We start from the raw sequence: 23246 nt of genomic DNA, 5'->3' as shown, positions 1-23246 counted from the left end.
TCTGGTCAGCCAGATCCCCACACTTAGCTTCCTGAGCTGGGAAAGAAACCCCAGCACACGACCCCTCCACCCCGACCCTCACACCCCAGGACAAATAGGCGTCGTTCTCCAGAGGATCCCCCATCGCCGCCGCCCCCACCCCCCAAAACATCACTTTCCTTTGCCGAGTCCTAGTAAACTTAGATAAAAATAGGAGTCTGAGGAAGGCAGCCTATGGAAATTTATGTGTATGCCCCTATTAATGCAAACTTCACTGGGCATCTGCTCTGTGTCCACACCCTCCTTACTGCACACCCTGTGCTGAGAACTTCAAGATGTTACCAGAATCAATTCCATAGCTGCTCAGGGAGGAACGCCCATGTCCTGGGGGGAAGGAGGACATGGGGACTGGGACGGAGCAGCAGGGCAGGAGCAGACACTGCAGAGTGTGAGGAAAAACTGTCTCTGCCGGGATTCTGCTCTCAGGAGGAGTGACCTCCGAGCTCCCCTCATGGGTACAAGCTTCTGGAGACAAAATGACGTCAAAATCCCAGGCTGCTGCTACCAAAGGTGTAGAAGAGACACCCACACACAACCCTGCCGTCTCTGGTGGACGGGTTTGAGTCACTGACACCAGGGTGTCAAAACTTTTCTATGCACAAGGGCATTCCTTGCCTAATAGGGTGCCGTGAAACTTAGACTATCCGAAGAAACCCCAAAGTTGGACCTTACACAAAAAAACACCCAAAGAAATAAAATTCCTAGACACAAAATACTGAAATACAACCTGAAATTCAGAAAACACTAAATGTACAAAGTAAACCATGCAACGTAGAAGAACATATGGGGGCAATGTTCAGGGCACGGGATTTTCTAAGGATTTCTTGCACATGACACCAACAATCAGGCATAAGAAAATAAATAGATTGGGGTGTATCAAAATTGGAACATTTTTTATTTTTCTCCAGCATATTGTGGGGGTACAAATGTTAGGGTCATGTCTATCACCCTTGCCCACACCCTCCTTTGAGTCAGAGCTTCAAGCATGTCCTTCCCCCAGTTGGTGCGCAGTGCATTCACTATGAATGTATATAACCGTCCCCTCTCCCGCCACCTGCCCGACACACGATAAATGTTATTCCTTTATGTCCACTTAGGTGTTGATCACTTAATACCAATTTGCTGGTGAGTACATGTGATGCTTATATTTCCATTCTTGGGATACTTCACTTAATAGAATGGGTTCCAGCTCTATCCAGGAATAAACAAATGATGCTGCATCACCGTTGTTTCCTACAACTGAAGAGTACTCCATGGCACACATATACCACGTTTTATTAATCGACTCATGTATTGATGGGCACTTGGGTTGTTTCCGCTTCTTTGCAATTGTGAATTGTGCTGCCCTGAACATTCGAGTGCAGGTGTCTTCTTCTTAGAGTGACTTTTGTTCTTTTGGAAGGGTGCCGAGTCATGGGATTGCTGGATCAAAGGCTAGATAGACTTGTTGATCCAGTCGCTTTAGGGAATCTCCATATTGCTTTCCACAGAGAATGAACTAGTTTGCAGTCCCACCGGCAGCGTGAGAGTGTTCCTATCTCTCTGCATCCACGCCAACATTAGAACTTTTATGCTTCAAGGCCACTCTAAAACAATGACGGAACTACCAAAAGGAGGCGACAAAATATTTGCAAAATATATTTCTGATCAAGAAGGAGTATCCAGAATATTACAAAAGTTTGTGACTTAGAAACAAATTAAATCCCAAAAATGTATAAAAGTAGACGTTTCACCAGAGAAGATATGAAATGGCCAATGAATTCTTGAAGGGAGGCTCAAAATCCTTCTTTATTAGGGAAACACTACTCCAAATACAAAGAGATAATGCTCTGCTCTTCTGAGGCTTGAGACATTCAATCTATCAGTCAGTCAAAGCAGAGATTCAGAACCATTGTTAAGGATATATTGAATGAGAATCTCTGCACATTGCTACTGAGAATGAGAAAATGAGGAAACTCCTGTGGAAAACCACACGACCATTCCTCACAAAATTAAATGGATAATTATCATATAAGGCAGAAACGTCCCTCTTAGCTACATAGACAAAAGACTGAAAGGCAGACGCTCTAAGAGAAACTTCTATACCTTTCCTCATTCTACCAAAATTCCAGAAAGGACACAGTGAAAACCACCCAAATATTCAACAGTGGATGAATGGATGAAAACAATGGGGTGTTTGGGTGTGTGTTTTTCTATGTGTGTCCCGTAACATCATTTGGCCTTAACAATGGATAAAGTGGCCTCTTTGAAGGTTGCTAAGGGAGGAGAATTGGTGGTAATAAAGCTTCTGTCAGCCAATATGAGAGGGGTGAAAACAACGTTCACAGTGTCTGTACAAATAAGTGGAAGATGGAAATGAAAATGCAAGAAACACAGACCCATCTGGCTCTCTAGAGGTATTTCAGAAAAACTTCCTTGAGGCACAAGGCACGGTGAAACATCAGCCAGTCACCCAAGGACAAATACTTGAGGATTCATGCCATGTGAGTTCTCTAGACCAGTCACATCCGTGGTGACACAAAGGAGAATTGTAGTTTGGAAGGAGTTCCCAGAGGGAGAACGTGGAGTTAAGGATTAATACATATAGAGTTTCAGTTGGGAAAACGAGAAGTCCCTGGGAGGTGGATGGTGGTTAGGGTTACACCTGAAGGAGAATGCACTGAATGTCACAGAATCCTGCTCAGGTGAATACGATTGAAATGCTGCATTTCATATTAACTATATTTTATTTCAATAAAAATGCAAAGTGCAAGATGAAACAGGTATATGCACAAAAATTTATTTTTCCTACACATGAAAGTGGTATCTCGGGATTAGAACACAAGCGTGAGTGTCATTTAAAGCTCACCAACTGCATTGAATGTGAGCCCAATTGAGAATAAGTCTGCACCCAACACTTACCACACTTGAATTTTCACAAACATCACTCAGATACATTGTTTTTTAAAAATTATTATTACATTTTTATTTTTACACTTTAAAAATACAGAGTTTATTATATGTCTATTATGGTTCCATAAAATTATATTTAATAATTGAAGGATATGTGTTTTTTTTTTCGGCATATTATGGGGGTACAGATTTTAAGGTTTCAATAAATGCCCAGTCCCCCCCTCCCCCAACAAGTCTGAGTCTTCAGCATGACCATCCCCCTGATGCCGCACATCTCACTCATTATATATGTTTCCCCCTCCCCCTCCCACCTGACCAATACCCTATTACTGTAGTACCTATGTGTCCACTTAGGTGCTGCTCAGTTCATACCAATTTGCTGGTGAGTATATGTGGTGCTTGTTTTTGCATCCTTGGGAAACTTCACTTAATAGTATGGGTTGCAGCTCTAACCAGGAAAATGTAAGATACATTGTTAATGTGTATGTTTTTGATTCATAAGGGGTGAGTTTTACCATAGATTTCTGTATTTCTAATAAGGTGCTACCAAGGTTTTCATTGCTCTCACATAATTAAACATTGATGACTATAACTACCAAGAAATTGAACTGGGGTGTTTTAGAAATTAAGCTCTTTGCAACATAGGGAGACACCAAATGCACAACAACAAAACATTCGCCAGGCACGGTGTCACCTGCCTGTGGTTGCAGCTGAGCCAGGAGGATGTCTGAAGCCTGGAGTTGGGGGTAGCAGTGAACTGTGACCTTGCGACTGCATCCGCTCCACCCTGGGTAAAGAATGAGTCTCTGCTGCCGAGGGAAAAAAGGAACTACAGTACCTATGTCACATTGGGATGAATTTTATTAACATTTAACAGATTTTAAAACTACAGCTTTGCAATGAAATTTAATAACCTCATACAGACAAGGCCATATTGGATCATGAAGCACAAGGAGCACCATATCTAGAAAAAATGTAGACTTTCCCGCCTACTGTATCCAGAGAACACACCATTGCACTTAATATGATAACCCACCAAAATCCATGGAACAATCTTTACCAGCTGAAGGCTTGGAGCGGTAAAACGATCACACGTGTCTTGAAACCTTACTCCTATTTCAATTACTTAAAGTGTCGCACATGATTCCCAGATATCCCACGATACCAAAAGGCAAACATCTCACACCCACCCACAAGTGAGAACAAGTACTAACACAGCACCACCAGAAAATCATGAGACTCCATATTAAATTCCACACACTCTAAAAACCTCACAGTGGAATCCTACACTTCAAAACCTAAAAATCAGAATTCACAATGAATTTCATATACAGTGAACATCTGCACGTAGAAAGTTCCTTCAAATGTTCAGAACACTCAAAAATCCAAAGAAAAGATTTCACATATGTGGCCACATCCTGGAATGCAGCCACCAGGAACCAATGGCTGCAGGTGCTTGTAGCCAAACCGGACCTCTTCATTTCCAAGTTTCTTCCTCCAGTACTGACTTGTGTGTGTGTGTGTGTGAGTCACTGCACATGCATCAGTTCTCATCCTGATATTACTGGAACACAACCAGAGAACTTGTGCCGTGCTTGTTCCTCCTCTTGCTACCCCTGGCCCTCCCACCCACACAAGGGACTTTGCTAGCTTTCAGGGACACCTGGTCTCTTTCTTCCTTGTCTGATGTGGGCAGCAAGTTATTGTCCTTTGTCATCTCCGTCTTGTATTTTGGTGGATGAATCACAACTGCATTGGAAGGCAGGGTGGATTCAATTTTTCGGAAGTTCACCGCAGGCTTTGGTCGGTTTTGTTCCAGGAGGCACTTCCACTGATCTAAGGAGAGCTCCGTAGTTGCTGTCTTTTCCAAGCGTTCCTCAAACTCGGGAATCTTGACGCCAGAGTCACTTTTGAGCTCCCGTTGGGTTGCTCCCTTGTCCGTGTCTTCAGCCCCACGGGCTCTTGGTTTCTTCCCTCTGGAGGCACACCCACCGTCTCTCCCCAATTCACTCTTCTGGATGTAAAAGAGAAGGTAGGCAGGTTGACTGAGGACAGAAGAAATGTGACAGGCGGTCACCTTAGCATCATCCATTTTGTACCACTGGCCATTCCCAGCTTTGACATAGCAGAAGTAATGTCCACTTTGACAGCTGCTCCCAGCATGGACCAGCACAGCATACAGGAGGTAAACAAGGGGTCCTCTGTTCCGCTGAGACATGTATGGTTGCATGTCAAGGCACTCGGGATATTGCACTTCTTTTGCAATTTTGTTGCCTGTGACATCTGAGAACCTTTTCAACACAAGCATCAGGACCTTGGAGGCAGTGTGCACAGTCAGAGACTTGGACGCAGGGACCTTCTTTAGACAAGTACCACAGTGATAGGCATCCTCTCCGTCCAGGTGCTCGGGCTTCACCAACCATTGCAAGGCTTGGTTGAGGCTCTGAGCTGCCTCGATATCCAAGGCGATGTCCAGGTAAGGTTCAAAGGTGTCTGAAATGCCATGGCAGTGCAGACACTTGATCTGAGACCTCCAGTAGCCTCCAAATATTTGACGGATTAGGGTTGTGTCCTCAGAGTGACCGTCTAAGGGCTCGTGCCCAGACAGACAAGCTTTCTTCATGGCATCCACAGTGCACATGAGAAACTCATGGGCATCTTCCTGGTCGTATCTGTGGAAGCCAGCAGCCAGTGCCAGCGAGGGCTTGATCACCTGGCCAGGCTGGGTTAGCACCCGGGTGACATGAGCTTCCATAGTGCACAGCATGCAGCATTCCTGACGACGACAGCTTAGAGAATGCTCCTGGGACAGCACATAGTTGGCGAGGGGTGGTGTGTACGTCAGGCACTGCAGTGCAGCATTCATGTAGCACGTGTTTCCCACATTGCAGAGCCCAGCACCAACCCCATAAGGTCTCTTCCAGGTCAGCAGCAGTTTGTCCCTGGGAGCCAATGGCTTTGTCCCAGGAGCCTGTTTCAAATGCAGGTCGGGATCTCTCTTAGATAACATTGAAGAGTTCTTAGGTCGGTAACACCTGGGGCTATCTCTATCGTCAGCTAAATTTGGCTGAGAAATTTTGAGTTTTGCAAAGGCATTGAAAGGAGGCTCCCCTCCCTGGAGGACTGAAGCAGCCTTCATGTTTCCGGGAGCGATGATCACAAAGCTCTCCCGCTGGGACCGTAAGTTGAGGAAGGACGATGCTTTCCCTTCTGAGAGCGCCTTCAAATGGCAGGTCCGTCTCCACATCAGCCTTTTTATAGCTAGCCCGACTCACCACACCCACTCCCGAGGCACAACATCCACCAGTCACGTCCAAGCACTCAATCGGATTAGGGAGCCTCAGGGTGTGTTCTCTGGCAGTCCCCAGATAATCCGACCAGCACCCTCCCCATTACTATTTGTGCAACACCTGGGGCAGATTGAACTAGCAGGATCCCGATTAAGTACCCTTAATCGGGATTTAACAAGGGTGGGGTGGTGGGCATATATTTGTCCTAGCCCTTTGAAAACAATAATGGGGGAACGTTAGATATTGAATAACAAGTCGGACTCACGCTTCGAGATTTTATTTCTCATTGCAAAGCTACAGTTCCTAAGGCAGAATGGCACTGGTGTAAGATCAGACATAGAGACCAATGGAATAGAGCAAAAGGCCCAGAAATAGCCCTCCTTCTATGGTCAATAGAGTGAATGATTGGTGCGTGGGTAATAACACTTTTCAGTGTGGACAGGATAGTGTTTTCAAAAAAGGCTGCTCTGAAACTTCGATATCCACAAAATAATGTAAATTTCCACACTCAGCCCTCAAGTCACAGAAAGATGCCTCTGCTTCTCAGACTCCAAAGTGCAGTTTCGAAATCTCGTCACCCCTTCCATGGCTCAGGCCTGCCGCTACAGCCAGCACACCCACTCACTAGGTAAAAGGTCAACAATCAGATCCAAACCATTAATGGCCTCAGGGGGATTACAGTGGGGTCCCTTGTATTCTGGTGGGAATCCCATGGGCCTAATCCACGTTACTATTTATTGAACACCGGAAGCAGATTCCGATATCAGTATTGTCCTGAAATACCCTGAGAGTACCTCTGAGTCACGGTGGTGGGTTTCCCTCTGTCTGGCTTCTTCCAACAGAAAGAGAAGGGATAACATGGGGAGAAGTGACGTGTGTATGCCTCTGTGTGCGTTTGTGTGTCTGTGTGTGTGCGTGTGTGTGTATCTATACTTTCATGCGTTTACATGTGCGAAGCACTAAAATGCCTTAGGATGTTGATAAGCAGAATTTGGACTCTTCCTTCCTGATTTTATATCTTACTACAAACTACATTAATAAGTCACTGCGTTGCTGGCACAAGATCAAACCTAGAGATCAAAGGAACAGAATCCGTAGCCCAGATACAGCCCCTGCCGTCTGTGGTGCACTGGGTTGAGTGATTGATACAAGGGTGTCCAAACTCTTATGGAGAAAGTGCAGTCGTCTTTATAAAATACAGGATTGTGAAACTCTGATATCCGCAGGAAACCTTCAAAGTTTGACCCTAAACAAATACGACACAAAATAACAAAATTACCTGGCAGAAAATACGAAAGTGTATCTTTAAATTGATGAACAAGTAAATATACAAAGTAAACGATGAACCGTTTAGAAGATGACATGGGGGATGTGTTCTCGGCACTGAATTTCTGGGGATTTCTTGGATATAACACCAAAGAATAGGCACAAAAGAAAAAAGCAAGTAAATTGGGGTTTAGCTACATTAAAACTTTTATTCATCATGGCCACCAGGAAATGAGTAACAATAAAACGCATAGGATGGGAGAAATTATTTGCCAATTTTATATGCGATAAAGGACCAGGTAACCAGAATATTAAAACTTGTATGCAACTTAAAACAAAATTAAAAGCAAAAGGTACAAAAATAGCATTTTTCCTAGAAAAGATGCACAATGGCCAATGAATTCATAAACGGATGATCAATATCGTTATATATTAGGGAAGCACTAATCAAAATACAATGAGATAATGCTCTGCTACTGTGAGGGTGGCTAAAGAGTCAATCAATCAATCAACCAACCGATCAATCAAAGCGGAGACCAAGAAGCGCTGTTAAGGAGGTAGAACAATGGAATCTCCTTACATTGGTATTCAGAAAGAGAACATGATGAAATTCCTGTCCAAAACAACATGACCATTCATTACAAAGTTAAACACATAATCATCACATGATCCAGAAACGGAACTCCTATGTATATACACAAAGGATTGAAAAGCAGACACTCAAAGAAATATTTGTGCATCGTTGTTCATATTATCAAAGTTCACAACATCAAGGGCGAAAAGAAACCAAAGATTCAACGGTGGATGAATGGATTTAAAAACTGTGGCGTTTGGGTGTGTGTTTTCCTGTGTGTGTCACGGAACATCGTTGAGCCTTGAAAATAAAGTTGTCTGTATTCAGGTTGCTAATGGAGGAGAGAGAGTGGAAATGAAGCTTCTATCCACCAACATTGCAGAGGTGAAAACGACGTTCACCGTGTCTGTACACATAAGTAGAAGACGGAAATGAAGATGCAGAAAACAGAGCTCCATCTGCCTCTCTAGAGGCATTTTAGGAGCAATCCTTGGAGTCACAAGGCAAGGTGAAAAATCAGCCAGTCACTCAAGGGCAAATACTTGAGGATTCATGTCAGGAGAGGTCTCCAGACCAGTCACTTCCATGGTGACAGAAAGGAGAACTGTAGTGTAGAAGGATTTCCCAGAGGGAAAACGTGGAGTGAAGGTTTGAACATTGCCGAGTTTCAGTTGGGAAAATGAGAAGTTCCAGAGGACGGTGGTTAGGGTTACACCTCAAGGTGAATGCAATGAATCTCGGGGAATCACAAATGGAAATACAATTAAAATGCTTCATCTAATATTAAGTACATTTCAGCTCAATAAAAATGCAAAGTGCAAGATGAAACAGGTGTATGTACAAAACTTTAATTTTCCTAAAGAAAGCATATGTTCTTAAAACCGTGCAGGTATACCAATACATTTGTTGTAAATAGGCTTCCAAATGGCAAACGACAAAGAGGAGTGCTTCCGTTCCCGGGACCATTAATGGAAACGTAACTGGATTACGCTGATTAGGTCAGGTCACACCCACAACTGCCAACCCACGGAACTGTATAAAAGTCGGCTCAGACAGGAAGCCTCCCTCAGTGCCCCTTGCCCAGGAGTCCCGGCTGCTGCAGCACACCCGGCGCAGAGCTGGCCCCGCAGTAGGCTCCCCTCCTCTGAGAACCCACTGACAGACAACAGGGGGTCCCCGCACTTCAGGTTGGTGACTTGCACTGATGTCTTCAGAAAATTACTAGAGTACAAGAAATACATGATATTCAGGTTGTAGGTCAAAGATAGGTATTCTGTTTTTATGATTGTACTTCTTTGAAAAGAGACCTAAAATACTTGAGTTAAATGTCAATTATCTCACAAAAATTCACATTCCTAAGGAAATACACCCCCCCCACCCCCGACTTTGTAGGGAAACGGTTTTGGAAACGTTGTGCTTTTGTCCGTAAGCAGTAAAGGCTGAATATTTCAGTTCTCCTTCGTTTCTTCAAACAGTTCACATTTTAGAAAATACATAGAGGGTGGGCTTGTGGAGATAGGACAGTTATTGAAAGACTGTAGACCATAAACTTGCAGCAGAGCAGGGGAAAATTACATTTGCGTGTGAATTTGAGTTAGGAAAGTGAATATTTTACCATCGATAGTGACAATTCAAAAGGTAACAGGAAAGCATGTTTGATTTCAGATTTTCAAATATTTGTGCCCCACGATTCTGGATCCCATTTTCTGTAGCTTCGATTTTTTGTCGCTCCTGGAAAATATTGTCCTTCATCTCACTCATAGAGGAAAGTGTCATAGAGCTTATCAAAGTCTGCAGCGTCAACGATTCTGGGGTAAAAACCTAAATTGATCGTTTCAGTACGTCAGGTCTAAGACAGGGCCCTATTTTGGGGATCGGTAATGATAGGAGAGGAATGTAACACATCAGGGAATGAGAGTCCACTTTGTGAGGAAAGGACTTGAGGAAGTGGCTGACATGGCTTCCTTAAGGGGAAGAAGGTGTCGCGGGAATTTTTTGCACTATGCGAATTCATAGTGCTCTTAACGATCTTTTTTTTTTCTTTTACTCAGCAGATCCAAAGGTCCACCCCTGAGGTCATCCAACCTCAAGCTGCCGGGAGATGAGACGGGTGGCGGGTCACTACCCACAGTCTGAGAAGAACACACTCAGCAGAGCCCAGACTATGAGGAAGCAGCAGAGGGGACCCGCAGGGCCCAGGGCTCCCCGACCCGAGGAGGAGAATCCCAGGGTAAGTGGAGACGACGATCTTTGGGGATCAGGGGACACACGGACCTCAGAGTCGGGGGGTGACTGTAGAAAATTCTGACACCATGAGCCAGTTTTCATTCCTACCCAAGGATGGCCCTGCCCGAGGCCTCCTGCCCATCAGGGGAGTCTGTCAGAGACTCTGAGGACCAAACTCAGCTCCCAGTGAGTTCACGTGCAGCCAGGATTTTGTCCTGGTGCTGAGATCTGGTTCATGGCGCCCACCCCTAGAACCTTTAATCTCTACTCCTAATGCCCTTCCTAACGGGTGCTTTTGGTTATGACGTCCTGGCTCGAGTGTGCAAGCACCTAATTGGCTACTTGTGCCGCTCACCTCCCTAAAAGCAATATTCAGGTCTGAATGGAAACTCTGTCCTTACGTTGCCGTTGGACGGCTGCCCCTGACTGCTGCTGAATCGCTCGCTGACCACTGTCCTTGTTCACCCACAGGTCAAGTGCAGGGACTGTGGGGCTTTTGGACACACGGCCAGAAGCACCAGGTGCCCCATGAAGCGCTGGGGTGGAGCCCTGGCGCCGCAGCCCTTGGGCCCCAATAGGGGGAAGGAGAACCTGGCACCCCGGAAGCCCCATGATCTCCAGGACCCAGTGTCACTCGACCAGAGTGAGAGGGAGAAGGAGCAGAGACCGAGGTGAGCCATGGGGGAGGTGTAGCCGCTGCCTGGGCCCTGGACCCCCAAAAGGTGGTGTGTCTCCTTCTCACACCTCGTGCACAGCCTCGTCCAGGCAAGGAAAACAGCACTGGGGACAAAGGGCCAGGAGGTCCCTTTCGGGTAGCTCTCCTGCCCCAGGAGCTCTTTCTCCTCCTGCACATTCAGGAAGGGGAGGCCGGAGCAGCTGCTGAGCTTGTGCACATGACCGGCAGAAAGGGTGTGGAGACTTCAGGAAAGTCCTTGCTGGGAAAACCCGGAGGGCTGCCTGGAGTAGGGCAGGGATCTGACAAGAGGGAAGGTGCAGCTTTAGCCCAGGTCACGGGGCTTCAACACCTGTGTCACACCCAAACAGTCACTGGGACCCTGCCCCCAAAAGGATTCCTCCATGTGTGGACGGGAAATCCCTGGGTGTTGATCACACCCTTTGTTCCGCAGGCAGGAGCAGCAGCAGAGGAAGTCTGTCCTGCAGGCGTTTCCCAGGACACCCCAAGGGAGGCCCCAGCAGGACTGCAAGGAAGTGCCGCAACCTTGTGCCTACCTGAGGGTGAGTGTGGCCCTGGTCCCTGCTCCCTGGGCCTGCTGGGCACCCCCGCTGCGTGTCCCTCCAGGCCCCGCTGTGTCTAGTCCTAGTTCTAGTCCTTACCCCCGAGCGAGTGTTAGTTAGAAATCCTTTGGGGCCAAGCTGATTCCAGTTTGTGTCCCTCTCAGATGTCATTTTCCCCATTTCCTCGTTTCAGCAAATTTACTTCCAAGCCTCCCAACGCTATGTGTGTGGGGGCACGTGCAAATCTGTTACCAGATTATTGCAAAAGCCAGAATCCTACATCCAGAAACACACATCTCTTGAGTGGATAAATATTCCGAAATTCCCTGTCCCGCCTCCTCACCCACCCAACTGCTCTCTGAAGAACATGAGGCAGTTACACTCCATGGGATGAAACGTGTGTTTCAAGGTCCTGCAGAGGGGGCGCTGATTTGAAGACCACCCTGTGGAATAGGACCTAGTCCGGGATCCCGTTCATTCTGTACTTGTCCCGATCACCCCAGGTTGAGAGCCTGTCCATATTTAGAATGACTTCTCATAATTAGGTCATCGTGACATCTAAGTTGCTTGGATCCTCGTTTCTAATCCTATGTGGTTGATTTTCATGTTGAGTCGTCGGTGAGGAGTTTCTAACGTGTGTTCTGCCTTTTCCTACAGATTCCGAGCAGACCCGTGCCGGTCTACACAACCAACGACAGGCCTGCCCTGGACCCTCCTCTTAGAAGCCAGCCACCTGCCAGGGATGACATGAGCTCCACGTTCTCCTCACTGTCTCCCATGGCAATGCAGAGACTGAGCTCCTTCTGCAGTAGTGGACCAGATAGAGGACAGGCAGGGCTCCTCACAGAGACCCCGAAGCCTGCGTTCAAGCGCTACGGCCAGGACCCTCTCGCCATTGACAGGCTGGCCCCGAGCAGAGGTGACCGCAGCTTCCTTGGAGCTCCCCACGCTGCCTCCACAACCCCTGTCCTGGGAGACGTCCTCAAGCCCCAGGCAGGGCACAAGCGTCCTGTTCTGATCTCACATCCCTGCCCACCGCCTGCCACACGGAGCTCGGGCCAAGACTTCAATCTCAGCATCAGGGCACCCGGCAAGAGACCTGCAGAGACCCCCACCCGGACTTGCCAGCGTCCTCCAAAGAAACCCAGACGAAACCCCTTGGAGACACCTCAGAAGAGCACTCAGAGGCCGAAGCTGAGCCCTGTGCGGGCTGACCTGCCTCCACCAAGAGAAGCTGGACTTGAATGCAAAGTGGCGCCTCAGTGGACCGGGAAGAGTGCAAGCCAGGTGCCCAGCAGTGACCTGCAGCCTCCACATGGCAGAAGTCTCCTGAGCCCTGTCCAGGCCTGCACCGAGCCCCGTCTCCCGTCACCCAGCCCTGCTCCAGGCCAGCCCCTCAGGATGGCCTTCAGGAGACTGGACAGCGGACAGTGGAGCTCCAGGCTCCTGCCAGCTCCCTCCTGCCTCCTCCCTGAGAAGCCAGGTCCTCCTGCCCAGAACCCTCACGCCCCAGAGAAGTCTGAGGCTCACTGTGCCCGGGTCCCCCCGAGTGTCCTGTATGAGGACCTTCGGCTTTCCTCGTCTCCTGAGGACAGTGACTCTGAATGAGACATTCTGTATATATTCCTATTGCCTGTACTTTATGGTTTCTGGGTTATTTTTCGACCTGCATCTGTGAAGTTCTGGCCTGTCCCATGGGGGAGAAATTTTTATTTGTGAAGTCATCAGGGAAAGCCAGGGTTGGGATATTTTTTTACCTTGTACATTGTAGTTCTCTAATGTCACTGAATGAAATTCTCTTTGCACCTTGCTTCTCCGTCAATGAAATTGTCACCTCGATACCAGGCCGTGTCCTATTTTTTCTTTATCCCAGTGCAAATTACTTAAAATGTATCTCTATAGATGGAAGTTTATTGGAGAAAATGAGGAGTGTGGCAGGTCCTTTGCCTCATTACAGGTTTGAATTTCAGGCAAAATTCATCTCCACCTGATCAAATGCTACTAAGATTGTGTGAGGGACCTGAGAATTTACCTGTGTACACGTACCTAGCTGCTGCTCGTTCTGATCCCATCAGACCCCACTTATAGTTCCTTGAGCTGGGAAGGAAAACCAAGCACCCAACCCTCCCTTGCCAGAGCAAATAGGCGTGGTTCAGGGGAAGATCCCCAGTCACCTCCCCAAAAGATCATTTTTCTTGGCTGAGTCACAATAAACTCAGATTAAAAGAGGAATTCTGGGGAAGTGAGACTTTGGGAAGTGATGTGTATGCCCTTATTAATGCAGACTTCATTGGGCATCTGCTCCGTGTTCACACCCTGCTTACTGCACACCCTGTGCTGGGAACTTCAAGATTTTACCAGATGCAATTCCATAGATGCTCAGGGAGAAATTTCCATCCCATGGGATCAAGGAAAGTTGGGGATTGGGAGGGAGGAGCAGGACATGAGTAGAGATTTAAGAGTGTGAAGAAAAATGGTACTTCTGTGACTTCTGCTCTCAGTAGTAGTGATCTCATAGCTCCCCACATGAGTGCAGGGTAATGGAGATACAAGGTGCTAAAAATCCCAAGTGGCTGCTATAAGAGGAGTAGAGGAGATACCCAAGAAACATCCCCTGCCATCTGTGCTGTACTGGCTTCTATCATTGATACCAGGGTGTCAAAACGTTAAAATGCAGAAGAGAAGTCTTTATTAATAGGGTGCAGTGAAACTTGGATATTCAGAACACAGAAAGCTGGACCTTACACAAAAAAATAAAATTACAGTGCATTATATACTGGACTATAACCTGAAATTAATGAATGAAGAAGTGTACAAAGTGAGCCATGAAATATTTAGAAGAGCACATGCCCCCATGTGATTTTCTGAAGATTTCTTTGACATGACACCAACAAACAGGCAGAAGAAAATAAGTAAATTGGGATGTATGAAAATTAAAACTTTTATGCAACAAAACCACTATAAAACAAGTGACACTATCGACACTTAGGAGAAAATATTTGCAAAATATATTTCTGATAAAGGAGTATCCATGTAGGGTTAACAGAAGGGAAAAAAGACAACACTCAAGGGTTGGACAAGCTATTTGAAGATATAATAGAAGAAAATTGCCCAGGCCTTGCTAAAAATCTCCATATACAAGTTCGAAAAGCTCAGAGGACCCCTGGGAGATTCAATGCAAACAGGAAGACGTCATGACATGCAGTCATCAGACTGAACAAAATATCAACTAAAGAGGCCCTTCTAAGAGCTGTAAGACAAAAGAAGCAAGTAACATACAAGGAAAAGCCAATTTGAATAACATCAGACTTCTCTAATGAGACTTTACAAGCAAGGAGAGACAGGGGCCCCATTCTAACTCTTTTGAAACAAAACAATTCCCAGCCTAGAATATTATTCCCTGCAAAACTAAGCTTCGTATATGAAGGAGAAATAAAAACATTCTCAGACAAGCAAAGGCTCAGAGAATTCACCAAGACAAGACCAGCCCTACAAGAAGTACTTAAAACAGCGTTATGCACGGAACATCATAATAATAACCCACGAATATAAAAACAACCAAAACCCAAAGATATTAAAGGCCAGATATTACAATGGCTCAAGACAGAAATCATAGCAACAACATCCAACCCAACAGAACGGTCAGTAATCTACCTTACCTATCAGTTCTCTCAATAAATGTGAATGGCTTAAACTCTCCACCTTAGAGACATAGACTGGCTGAATGGATAAGAAAATACAGGCCAAGTATATGCTGTCTTCAGGAAACACATCTAACCTGCAAAGATGCATATAGACTAAAATAAAAGGGTGGAGATCAATATTCCAAGCAAATAGAAGCCAAAAGAAGGCTGGTGTGGCAGTTGTAATTTCAGACGATTTAGTTTTTAAACCAACAAAAGTAGTAAAAGAAAAAGAGAGTCATTATATAATGGTGAAGGGCACAGTCCAACAAGAAGAGATAACAATTTTAAATATGTATGCACCCAACATAGGTGCATCCAGATTCATAAAGCAAACCTTACTGGAGCTAAGCAAATGGATTAATAGCAAATCCATAATCGCCGGAGATTTCAACACCCCCCTGACGGCACGAGACAGATCCTCCAAAAAAAAAAATTAATAAAGAAATAATGGACTTAAACTAAACTGTAGAACAATTGGGTCTGACTGACATTTACAGAACATTCTACCCAAAATCCACTGGATATACATTCTTCTCATCAGCTCACGGGACATTCTCTAAGATTGACCATATCCTAGGACATAAAGAAAATCTCAAGAAATTTAAAAAAATAGAAATCATACCATGTACCTTCTCAGATCACAGTGGAATAAAACTAGAAATCAACCCTAACAGAAACTCACATTTCTACACAAAAACGTGGAAATTAAACAACCTCCTACTAAATGATTACTTCATAAATGAAGAAATCAAGACGGAAATAAAAAAAATCCTATGAAGAAAACAACAATAGAGAGACAAGTTATCAACTCTTCTGGGACACAGCTAAAGCAGTTGTGAGAGGAAAGTTTATCTCCATAAATGCCTATAACCAAAAGTCAAGAAGATCACAAATAGACAATCTAATGAAACGACTCAAAGAGCTGGAAAAAGAAGAACAGACCAACCCCAAACCCAGCAGAAGAAGTGAAATCAACAAGATCAAATCAGAACTAAACGAAATTGAAAACAGGGAAGCTATTCAGGAGATTAATAAAACAAAAAGTTGGTTCTTAGAAAAAATAAACAAAATTGGCACACCATTGGCTACGCTAACGAAAAGCAGAAAAGAGAAATCTCTAATAAGCTCCATCAGGAATAAAAAAGGATATATCACAACTGATCCCAAAGAGATACAAGATACAATTTATGAATACTACAAAAATCTTTATGCGCATAACTGGAAAATGTGGAGGAAATGGACAAATTTCTAGAAACACACAGCCTCCCTAGGCTCAACCAGAAAGAAATATATTCCCTGAACAGACCAATCTCAACAGCTGAAATAGAAACAGCAATTAAAAATCTCCCTAAAAAGAAAAGTCCCGGTCCAGATGGCTTCACACCTGAATTTTACCACATTTACAAAGAAGAACTAGTACCTATCTTGCAGAAACTGTTCCACAACATCGAGAAGAACGGAAACCTCCCCGACACCTTTTATGAAGCGAATATTACTCTGATACCAAAACCAGGAAAGGATGCAACAAAAAAAGAAAACTACAGACCAATATCCCTAATGAATATAGATGCAAAAATTTTCAACAAAATCATAGCTAACCAAATCCAGATTATTATCAAAAAAGTAATTCACAACGACCAAGTGGGCTTCATCCCAGGGATGCAGGGATGCTTCAACATACGTAAATCTATAAATGCAATTCAACACATAAACAGAAGCAAAAACAAAGTCCACATGATTCTTTCACAGATGCAGAAAAAGCTTTCGACAAAATTCAACACCCTTTCATGATACGAACACTTAAGAATATAGGCATGGAAGGGACATACCTAAAAATGATACAAGCCATATATGACAGACCCATAGCCAACATCATACTGAATGGGGAAAAATTGAAATCATTCCCACTTAGAACTGGAACCAGACAAGGCTGCCCACTATCTCCACTTCGGTTCAACATAGTGCTGGAAGTCTTGGCTACAGCAATCAGACAGGAAAATGGAATCAAAGGTATCCAAATAGGGGCAGAAGAGATCAAACTTTCACTGTTTGCTGATGATATGATATTGTATCTAGAAAACCCCAAAGGTTCAACCAAGAAACTCCTGGAACTGATCAATGAATTTAGTAAAGTCTCAGGATACAAAATCAATACACAGAAATCAGAGGCATTCATATACGCCAACAACAATCTAATTGAGATCCAGATCAAAGACTCAATTCCCTTCAAAATAGCAACAAAGAAATTAAAGTACCTAGGAATATACTTAACCAAGGACGTAAAAGACCTCTACAGGGAGAACTATGAAACACTGAGGAAGGAAATAGCAGAGGATGTAAACAGATGGAAATCCATACCATGCTCGTGGATCGGCAGACTCAATATCATCAAAATGTCTATACTACCCAAACTGATCTACAGATTCAATGCAATACCTATTAAAATCCCATCAGCATTCTTCACAGATATAGAAAAAATAATTTTACGCTTCGTATGGAACCAAAGAAGACCCCGAATATCAAGAGCAATTCTAGGCAACAAAAACAAAATGGGAGGCATTAATATGCCACAAATTGTAATTAAATCAATATGGTATTGGCACAAAAATAGGAATATTGACCAGTGGAACAGATGTGAGAATCCTGATATAAAACCATCCTCATATAGCCATCTAATCTTTGATAAAGCAGACAGAAACCTACGCTGGGGAAAAGAATCCCTTTTCAATAAATGGTGCTGGGAAAACTGGATAGCCACCTGTAGAAGGCTAAAACAGGACCCACACCTTTCACCTCTCACAAAAACCAACTCACGCTGGATTACAGACTTAAACCTAAGGTATGAAACTATTAGAACTCTACAGGAAAATGTTGGAAACACTCTCCTAGACATCGGCCTGGGCAAAGAGTTTATGAAGAAGTCCCCAAAGGCAATCACAGCAGCAACAAAAATAAATAAATGGGACATGATCAAACTACAAAGCTTCTGCACAGCCAACGAAATAGTCATGAAAGTAAACAGACAACCTACAGCGATCCTCCTGTCTCATCCTCCCAAGTAGCTGGGACTACATATGTGGGCCACCACACACACCTGACTAATTTTTCTATTTTCTGTAGAGACTGGGTCTTCCTCTTGCTTAGGCTGGTCTTGAACTCCTGACCTAAAGTAATCCTCCTGTTGCAGCTTCCCAGAGTGCTAGGATATAGGCGTGAGCCAGCATGCCCAGCCTGTCTGGAATTTCTTTAAACATTTCCTTGTTCCCTCTGTGTGATTACTTATATTTTGTTTAATTATAACTTCATCTTCACACCTTTTTTGTTAATATTTTGTTAAAAAACAAAACATCTTAACAATTAAAAAAATTCCTTTTAAAAAAATACAATGGATTTCTCACTTTTAAAGATACTGTTTGGATCTGCAAATGAATCGCAAAGAAGTAGAATTTCAGTATATTTGGAATTAATATTTGTTTATTTTAATTGACAAGGGAAAACAGAAGCTGGTTATGAAAACAAAAATCTTTCCTTTGGATGATTTTCCTAGTTTCATTTCAACCTAGCCTTAAGAGGGTGTTGATAATCTGAAAATGTAAGTGGTGTTGGAATTGGTAGAAGAATCCACCACACTCTACAGCATTTCCACCGTCTTCGGCAGCCACCAATATCCTCTTCTGTTACTTTGCAGACGTCTCTTCTGCAGACGCCATTCCAACCGACACAAATGGCTTCACCGGAAGATAAACCACTTCTTACTGCAGTAGGAGAGACCCAGTGAGATAATTAGTCAATAGATGTAATATTAAACCATATGCACGTTTAAGTAACAGAATAATTCTTGTATAAACATTTCTAGTAGATATGAGGAGAAACGTGCTGGACAAAGGATCTATTTCTTCTGCTACAGGCTTCCCCAAAGGAGGGTGGAGCATTGCACTCCCATTCTGACCCTCGTGTTCACTCTCTTTCTTCCTTAACCAGCAGCTCAAATATTAGGAAAGAAAATCTTTTTTCTTATAATTTTCAGGCATGTCTAACTTTGAGTTCAAAAAAAGAACTTTGCTAAATATCAAATAAAACAAAAGGGGATGGAAAAAATGTTTGTCCTAAGTACACTAATTTCTTCATTACTTTACTTCTTTATGGGGATCTTCCACAAATACTACTGAGGGTCTATTTACCAGGCATTTTGTATTAATAATAGAACAGTGAAAATGGCAGAAACATTTCTTAATTCTCACAGAACTTATGTGCAGTGAAGAAAATCTGACCATACCAAAAATAAGGGGTGGGGAACCTTCTATTTTAATACAATTCTTTTATTTTTATTAATACTATTTTTCATCTTTTATATTTTTATTTTATGTTAAAAAAAATCTAGGATTTCTTAATGTAAAATTTGGATTCAGTCAGAGCTTGCACTTAAAAGACCTAGAAGACCACATGTGGCCTTAAGTCCACAGGGACCATCCCTTGCTTAGTTTATTTGGAGAACAGAAAGGAAACTGTGTGGGTGGAGCATATTTGAAAAGGAATGAGGTTTATAAGAAATAAGGTGAGACAAAATAGGATAAAGATCGTCGCATACGACTCTAGGTCACAGAAAGCTTGTAGATTCATGTATCTGATGTTGCAGTTGCCTCATTTCATCTCCCTTAACAATCCACATGGTAATTCTTCTTTTAAGTGTTTACTGTTTTACCTTTTTCACCTCCTTTCCCCCACATTGGTTAGACAGGGATAGGGTGAAGGTATCAGGAAAAATGATTGTGTGGGAACTCAGTTGTTGTGCTAGTCTAATGCCCAAGTAGAGGTATAAGTTATGCTGTTGGATAATTTATTACAAGCTTAGAATTCAGAAGAGTGGTCTGGGAGGAGAATTTAAAAGGATGGGACTGGCTGAGAGCCCCAAGGAGTGGATGGAGAGAGAGAAGAGGACCAGGAACAGCGCCCTGGGGCTCTTTGATGCAAAGAGTTATGAGAAGAGATGAGGAAGCAGCCAAGGAAACTGAGGAGGTAGCTCCAGTGAGATGGGCTGAGAATCAAGTGAATGTGGTAGCTGGAAGCCAAGTGAAGACAGTGTGTTATGAAGAAGGCATGACCATGGATGTCAAACACTGACGACAGGGCAGGTAAGGCTGGAAGGCATCTGGAAACCTGGAGATTATCGGTTGCTTTGACAAAAGCAGGATCGATAGTAGGTTGGAAAAATGGGGAGAATGCCTGATTGAGATGTATTTATGAGACAACGAGAGGAGAGGAATTGCAGGCAGAGAGTACGGGCAACTATTTTAAAGTATTTTGCTGCAAAATGGAGCAAAGAAATGAGGTGAGAGCTGACACTGGAAGAAAAACAAGGAAGTATTTTTTCTTAAGATCAGAGAAACAACAGTATATTTGTGTGTTGATGGTTATAATCCAGTAGAAAGAAAATTGATGATATAGTGAACTGTAGCAGAGAAATTCTTAAGTACACAGAAGAGGATGGAATATAGTCTACACATTTGTAATATTTTTCACAATTTTCTTTGAATCTCTAAAGCATCTGTTGTAATGTCAGCCTGAGATGTCATTCCTGAGATGGTTATTTTAAGTATGTTCTTGGTTTTTTTTTCCTGATAAGTCTCACCAGATTATTATAAAGTGTATTAGTCCTTCAAAAACCAACTTTTTGTTTTGTTGACCTTTGGTATATTTTTCTTTCTCATTTGTTTCATTATTTTATATTTTTGTATTTATCATTTTCTTCCCTTTATCTTCTTTAGGTTTATTTTGCTGTTTTCTTCTAAAGCTCCAAGAGGCATGCTTAGCCCATTAACTTTCAGTCATTTATCTTTTTCTGCACCCTTAGTTATATGTTATTCATGACTGTGTGATGAACCTGTAACACACCATGATCGGCACATCTTGCGTCTTCACTCATTGTTGTTTCCCTTGTCTGAAGTTCCTTTAATCCTCCTCTCTAGTCCTCAGGTTCACTTTGCAAATCAGTTTTTATTTATAACCATATACTATCATGATTTCTTTCGTACAGTCTGTGTTACGTTGTTCTTTTGTTTGTTTCTACTTTGACCAGCCTCCCAAAAAGAATGAGTTTCTTTCTTCTGAAACTTCACATTGCCAAACAGCCATTCTTTAACTTTTCACTTATCTTGGAATAATCATTCTTTTATATCATTTTCTCTTCCCACAAACCTTTCAGACCCTGTGAAAAGAGCTCAGCACTAGGTCCATCCATCTCTCTGATGTAGCACGTGATTATAATAACAGATGTTGATACAATTCAATCCTGTCACATCTAACTGCCTACAGATAAATCTCCAGGCCTCACCAAGGCATCCCAAGATACAAAGTAAGGATAAAGCAGGATGTGATCTCATTGGGCAGTTAGGTTAATGGTAATGGAATGGTCTCTTTCCTCTTTCACCCTATTCTCATCCTGGGGAACCTGTTGATATTAGGTTTCTGAACCCATAGGACAGATTCCAGATGGCGTCTTGCCTACCAGGTAGCTTCTAAACTGCGGATCCCTAGAGCCACTTACCGACATACCTGAATGTAAGAGAGTCAGGAGAAGGAGGAGAGTGGCGAGAAGCAGGTGGAGTCTCATGGCTGCGAGGCCAGTGGGGAGAGGCACTGCCACAGTGGAGCCTCAAGTCCCTGAGCGTGGCAGGTCCGGGGCTTTTTATGGTGCTGCCTGGACCTGTGGTTTGTTCTTGGTTAGTAGAGCCTGACAAAGAGAGACTGTCTTAGTCTCCCACAGGAAGTCTCCAGGGACACAAAAGGATATAAATGTGGCGATAACGCAATGGATGAGAAAGCAGGAGGTTAAGGCTCTTCCTTTCCCAAAGTCTCAGGATATCCACACCATCAGCTGCTTTCTTTGCTGTTTGCCCCTTGCACACACGTCACTCGTTGCTCACACTTTAGACACTTACTGTGTGTCAGGCAGCCCTGTAAGAGCTTTTATCATGAGATAAAATTGGCCATTTGCAGCCAGAAGAGTCATGTGAGATTAGCATGCTATAGAGGGTGAACCGTTGCCATGTCTTGCACTATGTGGTAAATCACTCTTGAATGTCTGTCTATTGTGGGACTTCTTGCATTATACGGTGGGTGTAGAATCTGACCTCAATTCTTAATGATGAATTTCTTAAGAGCAGGAATCACATCTTATTCTTCTCTTTAAGTATATCTTAGAATCTGACTCAAGTCTTGGCATATAATAAGTATCCAGTAAACAACTGAGAAATAAGTGATTGAGATACAGCTATTTCCCATCCTGTAGCATGTGTGCAGAAATTCGCTATTACCCTCAGTTCACATGTCTTGGAATCATGTGTACTATTTTGCTGCAGCTGACTCTACGGCACTTAAATTTTCAAATCACAAAGGAGCTTTGCAAAAATATGGTGTTCTGTTGCTCATTTATAAGAATTCAAGTCATTCAATTCAAGCATTTTATGCTTATTAGTTTTTTTGTCTTTAATTGTTCTTTGCTAGTGAACCTTGTATGTTGCATATTGTGGGCATACTGTCATTGCCAGCTATTTGCTTTAAAAACAAATGTGAGCATTACAATAAACACAGCAGATTATTTTGCTTAGTCACTTACCTTAAAGATGAACAAATGAGACTAAGGGAAAGGAAGAAACTTGCCCAAGGTCACCTAGTGATCTACTGAGGAAGGTGGAAGAGACACAGCTAAAGCTTGGGCATCCTAAACCACATTCTATTTCCCCTTCTTCCTCCTTCTCTGTATCCTTCAATCTGCCCCAAGCCTTTCCAAAAAAATTGCAGTCCTGCTGCATATGTCCACCTAAGGACAACCGAAGAGGACCCCACCTTTAATCCAGACTGCTGTCTTTAGCAGAGTCCTGTATTTTCTTCTCTAGTCTTGTTGCATTCCATTTTGGCTCTATTTTGCTTGGGTGAATATGAAAACAAACAAAAATGAATTAGGTTTTCTAAATGTGGAAGTTTTAAAGCTTGATTAAAAGCATCGATTTTTCTGGAGATATGGGTGCAAAACATATA

General features: G+C 43.4%; 2 protein-coding genes across 2 annotated transcripts; both read right to left on the bottom strand.

The window, feature by feature from the left end:
* Positions 1-283: 283 nt before the first annotated feature.
* LOC142864103 (ubiquitin carboxyl-terminal hydrolase 17-like protein 6) lies at positions 284-6178 on the bottom strand. The gene is made up of 2 exons (XM_075997253.1): positions 4561-6178; positions 284-363 (listed from the first exon to the last, which is right to left on the bottom strand). The coding sequence occupies exons 1-2, from the start codon at positions 6176-6178 to the stop codon at positions 284-286; spliced, it is 1698 nt and encodes a 565-aa protein (XP_075853368.1).
* A 12580-nt stretch (positions 6179-18758) lies between these two features.
* LOC142864102 (beta-defensin 109-like) lies at positions 18759-21819 on the bottom strand. The gene is made up of 2 exons (XM_075997252.1): positions 21762-21819; positions 18759-18964 (listed from the first exon to the last, which is right to left on the bottom strand). Exons 1-2 carry the CDS (start codon positions 21817-21819, stop codon positions 18759-18761), a joined length of 264 nt encoding a protein of 87 aa, XP_075853367.1.
* Positions 21820-23246: the final 1427 nt, after the last annotated feature.

Source organism: Microcebus murinus, chromosome 24, assembly GCF_040939455.1.
Source record: "Microcebus murinus isolate Inina chromosome 24, M.murinus_Inina_mat1.0, whole genome shotgun sequence".
Lineage (NCBI taxonomy): Eukaryota > Metazoa > Chordata > Mammalia > Primates > Cheirogaleidae > Microcebus > Microcebus murinus.
This window is presented reverse-complemented; position numbering and strand designations above follow the sequence as displayed.

Excerpts from the sequence above, each read along its gene's own strand:
- LOC142864102 (XM_075997252.1), bottom strand. The coding sequence starts at position 21,819 with ATGAGACTCCACCTGCTTCTCGCCACTCTCCTCCTTCTCCTGACTCTC. Across the intron at positions 18,965-21,761 it reads CCTGACTCTCTTACATTCAG|TAAGAAGTGGTTTATCTTCC; the intron begins GTATGTCGGTAA and ends CTCCTACTGCAG.
- LOC142864103 (XM_075997253.1), bottom strand. The coding sequence starts at position 6,178 with ATGTGGAGACGGACCTGCCATTTGAAGGCGCTCTCAGAAGGGAAAGCA. Across the intron at positions 364-4,560 it reads TAGCAAAGTCCCTTGTGTGG|GACATGGGCGTTCCTCCCTG; the intron begins GTGGGAGGGCCA and ends CCTTCCCCCCAG.